The 11,190-nt window shown below is 33.8% G+C and overlaps 1 protein-coding gene across 1 annotated transcript in view; it reads right to left on the reverse strand.

The window, feature by feature from the left end:
• Positions 1–11,190, reverse strand: part of LOC131852459 (lethal(2) giant larvae protein homolog 1) — a 64,839-nt gene that overhangs the window by 3,958 nt on the left and 49,691 nt on the right. The window contains exons 11-24 of the mRNA XM_059203122.1: positions 10,879–10,996; positions 10,271–10,372; positions 9,738–9,842; positions 8,613–8,772; positions 8,031–8,167; positions 7,506–7,656; positions 6,831–6,931; positions 6,197–6,301; positions 3,954–4,094; positions 3,283–3,431; positions 2,121–2,214; positions 1,776–1,871; positions 1,298–1,423; positions 579–711 (exon numbers count right to left, since the gene is read on the reverse strand). Coding sequence (XP_059059105.1) covers positions 579–711; positions 1,298–1,423; positions 1,776–1,871; positions 2,121–2,214; positions 3,283–3,431; positions 3,954–4,094; positions 6,197–6,301; positions 6,831–6,931; positions 7,506–7,656; positions 8,031–8,167; positions 8,613–8,772; positions 9,738–9,842; positions 10,271–10,372; positions 10,879–10,996 — 1,718 coding nt within the window. The remainder of the gene's footprint in view (positions 1–578; positions 712–1,297; positions 1,424–1,775; positions 1,872–2,120; positions 2,215–3,282; positions 3,432–3,953; positions 4,095–6,196; positions 6,302–6,830; positions 6,932–7,505; positions 7,657–8,030; positions 8,168–8,612; positions 8,773–9,737; positions 9,843–10,270; positions 10,373–10,878; positions 10,997–11,190) is intronic.

The raw sequence follows: 11,190 nt of genomic DNA on the forward strand, positions 1-11,190 counted from the left end.
AAAGGAAAAAAAAATTAAACCAAAATAATTGTATGATTACGGTGTTAACACGTAATAGTTTAATTAAATTTGCTTTTCCATTATTTTTGTATATAATAATACAAACGTGATAAATAAGTGAAATTTGAATTAAAATATTGAAATATCTATTTAAATAATTTTCAGTCAGCATCAGATAAATATTAACATCAATAAAAGATCTATTAGTATTTATTCCTTTAGGACACATCCAATGATAGTATTTGGTTAACAATATATTAACTAGATGCAGTAGTTGATCATTCCTTTTTTGTACTCGGTTAAAAATCAAAATAAGAAACGTAATGCCTACTATATAGTATAGCAGTGGTTTAATGCTTACGTAACTGTGTATGACTATAAATTATATCATATATACATGTATTTACAAAGAATGTATATTATTAATTTCAAATTTAATGAGATTATAATTTCATTCTAAAGAGCACTAATTAATACTGAACCCTTTGACACTTCGAGCCGGATATTATGAATTAAAAAAAAATATAAAATATCTGTTGCTGACTAGTGCGAGGACAGGACTATTGTCGTGTACTTACTGTTCTCGGAGGTTGCATTCGTGGTGGTCGTTGTAGTGGTGGTGGTCGCATTGCCGTCGCTGCTACTACCGTCGTTGATTGTCGTTCTCGTCGTCGTTTTCACAACCATGGAACTCGTGTTTACTTGCGAGTTCTATTCATGTTAAGAATAGATTTTACTTGCTTAATACATATTACTCAAATTGTGTAATGAATTACATGTTGAGGTTCACTAGATACTACAGCATGGGGTTTTTCCAAAAAAGTTTCTTAAGGAGACGCAAGGCGTATATGACACTCATAGTGCTTCAGAGGCCAATATGCTATGGTAACCGTTTACCATTATATGGACCATATATTTGAACGCTACAATTGTGGTATAAAAAAGTCTTTTATGTGAGAAAAAAACAGTACCCAGCATTTTGGTAAAGGTGATGATGGATTGGCGAGTAGCCAATAAATGCGCAAATAAGCTAATTTTTTTCAGTATAGGATTTTTAGGATTTTCAGAATAGGGTGAAAATTATTTTGATGAAGTTTGTAGAAACTTTGATCTCTTATAGTTATATGGTCATAATGGCAACAAATAAAACATTATATAATGTTTTATTTAGCTTTATACCTTTAACCTCTATACTCCCCTGAATAAGGATATTATCCATTAAAAAAAATAATTGCAGTAACACATTTTTGGAAACAAACGTATACAGCTTTTGAATTGTTTATATATTAATTAATACCTGTAAATTGATGTTGAGCTCTGGCGGCTGTTGTTGTTCCGCATTGGTGTGGTCCCTGACGGAGTCGACCGTAATATCACCCGATGCGGCTGTGACGTCGTGAATAGTCTCTGCTGTCTCCTCCTGCTGTTGGCAAATACACATATCATTTAGATTACAGAAACAAAATCGATAAAATTTCAATTTCAGTACTTTCAAATGACAGTATTTAGTAATTCTTTATATATACCTATAACGATAGGTCCTGTTATTTTAAGGTGGTTTCCTAAAATAATTTTTATGTTTGTATTACTCAATTTAATCAGAAATCAAACTTAATTATTGATGGATATTATATCACACTATTTATGAATGAAGCTCTGTTTTTAATGGTATTTCTGTCTCCCATTTTGCGCTCAAAATAGGAACAATCGGATAAGAATGTCGCACTATTGTTATTAAAAGAATCGACAAAAATTGAGGGTGTCACCGTGTTTACCTTATGGTCCCCATTGGTGAGTGGTGCCGCCTCTATGGTCCCTCGCAGCGCGGCTGCCCAAGGCGATAATATCACTTGACATTGTGCAATTGTCACCTGGTTGGAACGTGATAAAATATTAGGCATAACAGATAGAAAGATAAATAAATAAATAATTTGCATACAGCCTAAAAACAAAAAAAAATCGTATAAATACCAAGTTTCAAATTTTTAACCCTATTAGCTAAGCCTGACCATTATGAATCAGAAATGATTGAGTACTAGATTTTGTAATAAGTCATCTGTTGAGCATATTATGATGTGATGTATGCCATTTCTATTACTTGACAGAAATATCCTACTAACCTTTGTAGCAGACAGTGTGATTCGCTGCAGTTCAGATGACGAGTGTAGGTAGAGAGCTTCGCCTCTCTTTGAGAAGCACATACTTGAAATGCCACTGGAAAAAGTAAACAAAGCCTTTATAGTTCTCACCATATCTAATATTAAATTCTCATCATTAGTTGCCTTTACACTTTTAAATTTTCTTCAATATCTGCCTTTACATGTTTAAGTTCTCATCATTAGCTGCCTTTACATGTACAATCTTTCATGTACTTAAAATGTGTATGTAAATATAGACAAAGAGAACAAGAAAGACCGAGTGCGCTGAGAGCTCGCGCACAGCGCGTGTTGTTCAATCTTGAGTGCTTTAGCTCCTTTTTATAATAATTAATTATCATTGCAAAATGGAGGATATCTCACTATAGAGCAGACATATAAATATAGAGTATGTGAGCGCTGGTTTTCCCGCGCTAAATCAGGCTCGCTCCTGATCGCACGCAAAAGAATATGTCATATAAATAACTTAACACGAAACCAGCAGAACTCAATATGGTATATATTGAGTTCTGCTGGTTTCGTGTTAAGTTATTTAGTAGATATTATTAATCGAAAGCCTAAACGTTTCGCGTTATAAAATTTGACTGAGACTACACTTACAACTACAATATATAGAAAAGAATATAAAGCGACGAATAATTCTGTGTAATAACTACAATAGTTATTACACAGAATTATTCGTATACAATTAAAATGTAGTTTTAAGCGCTTTTGCTGCAGACAAACTGCTGAGCAGTTATGCGGAAATTTATACAAAAAGAAAATATAATCATCAAGATTATTATTATATTTTTTATTATATATATATTGTTTATATTTTTGTGTAAATAAATAAAAAACAATTATTAATAAACTTAATATTATGACTATGCCCAGTTACTTACGTAAGAAAATTAAGTCAAAATGATAGAGCAGAACAATACATTATTGTATATGAAGTAATTAATACTACATATACAATATATACAGTATATTGAATACACTATATTGAACCGACACTGTTGTCGTTTCAATATAGTGTATTTATATGGCAGAAGAATAAAAATAGTCAAATAAATTTTGATCCTATTCTAAACTCTAATTAGTGTGTGTGTCTTGTCTGTGTGTTGGAGTTTAGTGAACTCACTTGATGTCCTCCTTGCGGACGGCGGCGGCATTGAGCTGCCGACGCAGCTCTGGACTGAGCACGAGGCAGTCGCCCAGGTTGGTGAGGCACAGCAGGCACCACTCGCGGTATGCGCCGCTCGTGAAGCACGCGAAGGCCGTCCGCCGGACCTGAGATATGGCAACGAATTGAATTTTTTGCCTAATGTATTAACCAAATAAAAAATTGTATAAAGGTCTAAACCAGTCTTCTTTGAAACAACAAAATTATACAGAAATATCGCAAATAAGTATAAAATATGCACATCAGTATAAAATATATAAAATACTAGCTGTGTCCGTGGTTTCACCTGCATGAAATTTTAGACATGAATTTTTTTTACAGGAATATTATTGTAAAGTTTCAACAAAATACGTTCAGTAGTCTTTGCGTGAAAGAGTAACAAACATCCATCCAAACTCACAAACTTTCGCTTTTATAATATTAATAAGACAAATACCCAGATCGATACAAACAATTAAACTCATGAATACAAATGTTTGCACCGCGCGAGGAATTGAACTTGCGACCATCAGATGTAAAGCGGCGTGTTAAACCGCTAGACCACCGAGGCCGTCAAGTATCTCTATATATTTAGTTTTTTAAATGCTATAACAGTAAATAGTATTAAATATCTAAAAAAAACTATTTACCCTAGCGCCCTCGTGCGCGGTGAGCTTGTACTTGTGGTGCGGTTTGAGTGACGGCAGCGTGAACACCTTGAACTGTTCCTCCGAGGTGATCACCACGCGGTGAGTACCGGCTTCCGGCAACGCCGCCACGCCGCGCTCCACCTGCGTCACGAGATCACGTCACCACAAATCATCACAACTCACACACGTCATTGAAGAACACAGAAACCGATAATATATATTTGAGTATTTATTGTCAACATGTGAATGTTTATTTATAATAAAATTATTCGTATTAAGACCATATAATTAATGTATATTAAATACAAAACTTAAAAAATAACATGTGAAGAGATATTAATTGACATTTGTAGAAATTATATTTATTGAGCAAAGCACTTACTAAACGATTACTTAAATTACAAACATGCATGGCAATAATTGTTCATGCACGAAATTCTAATAATAATTGTTCATATAAGTAAAAAATTTAAATACACTAGCTTTTAAAAAAATGGTTGATATTCTTCCCAATTCTTCTCAATTGAATCTGACATATATACTTAAAAATTTACGTTCATAAGCGGTTAAATTGAATAAATGATTTTTGATTTTATTTTATTCTGAAGACAATAAATTGAAGGGTATATTTGTGGTAGATTACTGCCGAAGACAATGGCTGTACGGGTTGAGTCCTTTTCCTTTCCCAAAGACGCTATAAAAAACCAAATAAAATCACACACGTCACTAGCTCGTCACATTCGTATCACATATATTTAAATACTTACTATAACTTTTAAGTTATATCCCTTTAATCATATATTTGACATTGAAACATTGATTTTAAGCATATAATACAACATAAATATACACAGAAGCGAGCATAAGCGTACAACAGCCCGCAATTATATTAATGAAATTAATGGGGAATATCAACCTTATTTTATTATTTTTAAATTTATAGAAAGAAATATAAATTAATAATATTGTTCATTAATAAGTAATGGAATATGATGAGCCCATAAAATTCATGTATACCACATTTTTAGTTTATTTTTTATTACAACTTAAGTTACGTTATTAAATTGTTAATAACAAAATGACTATGTTGTTTGATAATAAATTATTATTCTAACACTCAATAATGAGTGTGCGGATATACAGATGATGCGGTAAGAGATCTGGGTGGATATAGATGGTATAGTGGGGAAAGACTGTTAGTCTTCTCATACACAAATTATCTGAAACTATTTTTCTTACTTTTAAAGAGTATGTTCGAGATTACTATTAATTATTCTTATCGTACATACCGAAATTATGCGTATTTTAAAAATTAAATATGCTATATAACTAAAATATATTAAACAGGTATTACAACAACGATCACGCCTTACTTTAAACTGTATAACTTCTGCTTATTTTACTGCTGAAACAGCTACAGCTAGAGTGTAGTTGCATATACATATATACATCTATATAAATAATAATGCCAAACAGGGTCAGTTGTAATGTGCTTCTGTCCTGAATGCCAATTATAAATTATAACTAATCCTGTATAAGGTAACATACAGTTATACTTTAAGCCCGAATAAGCCTAGCTATAGATCGTGACGGATTCTCACCTCTGTATTCTCTTCAATTTGTTGTGCCACTTCGGGCTCAGATTGCTTTGTTAACAAGAAAATACACTTTATGACTTTGAGGTAACGCATATAATTTAGTGGCACTATGAAGAGGAATGTGTATGATGTCTCCTATTGTGTGTTATTCTGAATGAATATTACAAAATAGTTCTATGGATGCGGACGAGGGACTTTTGTCCGTGTAGGCGTGTAAGTGCGTGCATGATAAGTCGTACACGCTCTGTCCTCAGCGAACAAAAGTCCTTCATTTTTCACTTTTATTCACTATAAATACAATTGTGGATTAATTTTATTGAACATTTAATATGGTCTCGGTTGCGTTATGTAATATACTTCTAAGTTAAAATAGATCACAAAGACTTGTCTATCGCTTGTTCTCAGAGGTTACTATATATCAGACCTATATAAAATGTATATTTAGGTATACTATAATACCTATATATGCATCGTATGGATGTTACCTAAATCTGAATGCCTTTGTTTTAATTTAAATAACAGAAATACACGTGCACAATAAATTTGTAATACAATTTTGTGTATGTATAATGTAATAATCATTTAATGTTCAGTAATAATTAAATGATGGCGGGGAGTGAGGGAGATAGTAAAGCGAATAAATACCTCTAATGGGTCGGGTAGCGGTGCCGACGCTCCGTCCAAAACTGTGATGCCTATAACTGGAGCCTTGTGCTTCAACTGGATCTCTTTTGCTAATTGACAGGTGACCTATAAACAGACACAGTGTAATACTAGGAATTTATTCGCAAATACTAGAAATATTTTAAAACAGATACAGTAATACTAGCAACTGGTTTGCGATTATAATAAACAATTAAAATTTTATCTACTTCTTTATAAAAAAAACCTAATATTCATTCTATAATGTATAACGAAGTATGAATCAGTAATGTTCATTTTATTTATATGATTATTATAACAGTTTGTAGAAGTAGAATATATCGTAGTTACGTTTAATATAGTAGAATATATAGAAAAATCAATTTCTGTCTGAAACTACAGCACATAATGCTGTATAATAGCGAAATCACTGAAAATGTAATTTCAAATTTAAGCCCTTTATTTAAATGAACCTTAATTATTGAACTGTGGTGAACTATTATTACAAGCTAAGTATGTGATTAATTTAAAAGAATGTCACAAAATAGTAATATTTAAAATTGACTTTATAGGCTAAGATAAAAGTTTTTATGAGTAAGAGAGTACGACTAGTATATTGAAAGCTAGATATATTTACCGCTTCGTCTTTTCTCTTGTTATTGTTGGGTACGTGTAGTGTGAACGCGTATACTGTGCCGCAATGAGTCCCCGCCCACAGCGTCGGCGCAGACGTTTGTGCTGCAACAATCAAATTAAAAATAATTTATTTGCCCCTTATGCAATATAGTTTTTATAATTTCATTTTTAAAAATGAATACGACTTGAGTTTCTAGCCAGTTGTTATCATCTCGAAATCATTTCGAACTGACGGTAGCTTTGACATATCATAAGAGTCTGTAATAGACCTACATGAATAAAGATATTTTGTATTTGAATAACGATTTTAGGACAGTTTCGCTGACAGTTTCATTAAAATAAATTATATTTGATTTAATTATGCTATTTATTTCTTCATGAATAATTTACAATGTCTTGTAATTTAAAATTAAGATGAATATTAATACATTATCGAGTTACGATAAATAATTATAAACATTGTCAATTAAGTAGATATTTAACAATTGAAGTATGTAATGTAAATTATGTATGTTACATAAGAATTTTAAAAAGGCTAAGGTGGGGCATGGCCCAAAAAAGATTGGGTAACACCGGTGTACATAAAAGTTTCACTTCAAATAATCACTGCGCTATCAAGCACGATCACGGATTCGTGTATTAGACATGGTAAGTGTCAAATAGGTGGCGTACTGACCGTTGATGAGGAAGGTGCGTGCGAAGTACAGACAGCGCACGACGGGTGCGTTGGCGTCATCCGCCGAGCGAGCTTCTACCGCGCGCTCCACAGGCTTCACGTCCGCATCTGTCTCTGACGCTGCCTTGTCTGTGGGTTTCTTGGGAGGGGGCTGTGGAATATAAAATATGTATATATTAGAACTAGCTATATCGCACGGCGCTACCCGTCTCGAATACAGCTCATTTTTGTTCGCTGATAATGCAAATTTTCTATAGTATTTCCTGTACATTTTTTAAATAATATTCTTATATATTTTTTAAAATAAGGAAATTAAAATTCATAATTGTTTACTAATAGCTAACCTGCACACGTGTTGCTGTAATTTATAGTCCCAAATAGAAACATAGGGAACCTTAAATTAGTATAGAAAATAAAAAAAAAAATATTTAAGTAAATATTTTCACATAAATAATAGTTTAACAGTTCTACATTTATATATCAGGGATATATAGATTGATAAGATTATGACACATAATACCATACCTGTGTGGGTGAGGTGGGATTGGACGTGGTCTGACGTCTCTGTGATCTGCCTTTCCGTAGTCGTCTAAACGATTCTCGCAAGGACTTTTTGAATGATTTCCGTCTTGAAATCGGCGTATCGCCTGCACCCGAATGATCTGTGAAATTTAAATTATATTACACTTGTACTTATTAGAAGAAATGATAAACAATAAATAAGAATAATGATTAGCTGTTATAATTGGATAGATATATTTTAATATAACCAGTACTATGAAATGTAATTCAAGATCAATTCTTTTTTATTTACACATAATCGAAATATCAAACAAGCTAACGGAAACCGTCGTCTATATAAATGAACAGCACTACTGATATATTTAATAGTGTTTATATTAAGTTTTCTTGAATATCCATTATTTGTAGTAGAGCAATGTGACATCCTGGTGTTTCAGGCGTCCATAATTACGTTAAACGTTTGCCACCATCGTAGTATAAACAAAAAATGCGTATGGAGTGCACGAATCGTGTATCGTTTGCTAATTGCAATAGCCCTTATATTTGTCTGCCATCGCCTTAGTATAAAAAAAAACAAAAATATACCGTGCGGCTTGAGCGTGCACTTGTGCAGCAGCGGCGTGGCGTTGATGGCGTCGAAGATGGCGAGCCCGTGCGCCGTGCCGGCCGCCACCACGCCCCACTCCCACTGCGCCGCCAGCGCGGACACCGCCGCCGGCGGGGACACCTGCGCCACGGACGTCGCCTGCGCAAACATATCTATTCTATATACTCGTATAATAATCATTTACCTTTCTATATATCAGGACGAGCCCCTCACAAGACGAGACAGACGCGTTCCATAGTTCACATACAAAATATTCTCACGTCATCCGTCACACGCCATACACAGCTATAATTATATATATATAATTTTCTATCAATTTATGTAATCTTCGTTATTAATTTACATTCATACATTTACCATTAGTCGACGCTATATTTTATTTGTACATTTATCTACTATCAACCCAACAAACATGTCATTAGCTGCTTTATACGTACGCTCTTTCACGCACAAATACGCTACCATGCAGGTAAAAATGTGACAAAGAGAACTAGAAAGACAGCGCGCGCTAGATACTGGATTCCAGCGGTCTTCAATCTTGCGTGCTTTAGTACATTTTTTTAAATTTAATTCTCATTACAAAATAGCGTACTATAGAATAAAGATATAATTATAAATCTTATGTGTCTCTGAAAAATACAATTTGTGAAATAAAAAGTACAATTTTAAAAGGAAGTGAATTGTTCTATATCTTACGAGCTAACACGCGCGAAAGAATGAACAAAAAACCCAGCAAAAAGCAATCCCTCATGATTGCGCACGTTGGTTATAGCGCATGCTCCTGATCAAGCATGAAAGAACGTGTCGTGTAAAGGTGTGTAAAGTTATTGATAACCAATCTATATACTAAACTCCCTCCTCCCTCCTCAATCAACAATCTATCAGTCCTGATTTCGTACAGGTTCGTTCATACCCTCTCACTTCGTTGATGTCTTTTATAGCGTTATATGACATATACAACACTCATTAAAAAATATGTGTAGTATACTTTAATCATCAATTGTAAATAATCATTCTGCACAGTGGAAGCAAGTAAGTCTAAAAATTTTCATACAAACATTAACATTTCCTATACTAAAAAGAGTATATTATAAAGAACTTACATGGTATCCATGTGGAAACGTAAGTGGCCCGGGACGCAGTGTCAATTGGTCGTGACCCTTCCATACGAATCCATCGCGATCTGACACGATATTTGCTGCCATAGTCTGAAAGAGAAATTAAATATCTTAACAAACATATATTATTTTTTAAGTTTTTCTTTATGTTACTGGAATATCAAATAAGTTGACAGCCAAAATGGGAGTAAGTGGGTATCGTCGCCCATATACATAAGTAGCAAACGCCCCCAGAATCTTGAGGCGTTGCCACTCTGTAATACTAGGTTGTTTGAAAACAGTACGAGCTGAGTTTCTTGTCAGTTTTTCTCATCTCGAATTCCGTCATTCTTCGCATTCCAACTTACGGTAGATTTGACATATTATAAGAGTCTGTAATAGATATACATGAATAAAGATACTTTGATTTGTTAATTATCCGTATGCTGTAATTTCACTACCATAACTCACCCTCCAAGCAGTAATTCACAAAGTCTATCTCTGGTAACCCAATAAATACATTATCAAGTGCTAAATACCTTAACTTCCCCGGTGCTCGCGGTGTTCTTGAGTGTTGCAATAACTATGTGTCCGGCAGCTCCGCCAATAGTTAACATGCCGGAGAGGGGGCAAAGTATTACCTGTGTACAAGAATCAGTTAAGTTTTTAATCAAAATTCTGTTTAACATTTTTTATGGTTGTTTATAATTGTACTTGTTTTATGAACAAAATACATATTCACCTACTATATAGGCGCAGTTACAAACGTTCTAGGTAGGGTTCGTCTAGTATCATGCTAAATATTCCGTTTATTTATAAGTAAAATTTAATCAAAAATGTTACTCCATTTAAGGCGTAAATTCCAAGAAGTTAATGTTTCTGCAAAAGAAGAGAAAGAAAGAGAAAGAGCCTAACCAATAATAATAATAAATAACCTTGGAGAATTAACAGAGCGCCATCTAGTCCCACGGTAAGCAGAACTTGTGTTATTGGTACTACATAATTGATATAAACACTGAGATTTTTTGTAGTATGATGAATACAAATGTTTGTATACTGTGCGAGGAATCGAACCCGCGACTATTGGAACAAAAGCGGTGTGCCGCTAGACCACCAAGACCAATGAGTAGGTAGGTGATGTATTTACCCGTTTGATGGCAAGACGCGGATCATCACTGTATGGGTCGAAGGTGCCAACTCGTCGGAATGGTGGCCATTCTTCCTCGTCGTTTTGACTGTCATTGTTCTCACATAACTCTTCACCACTGCATACAGAACAACAAAATGTTTAGGTTTTATTTAGTTCACAAATTTGAATATATTTTTTATAATTATGTACAGTGACCCCGTTTAACGCAGGGGACACGTTAAACGAAACAGCGTTAAACGAGGATATTTTAAAATAATGGGGTTAGGAGAAGATGGGTAGATAATTAGTTAAGTATTAAATTTAATAAAC

The sequence above is a fragment of the Achroia grisella genome, unplaced genomic scaffold (assembly GCF_030625045.1).
Source record: "Achroia grisella isolate CSIRO2021 unplaced genomic scaffold, CSIRO_AGI_Agris_v1 utg853, whole genome shotgun sequence".
Classification (NCBI taxonomy): Eukaryota; Metazoa; Arthropoda; class Insecta; order Lepidoptera; family Pyralidae; genus Achroia; species Achroia grisella.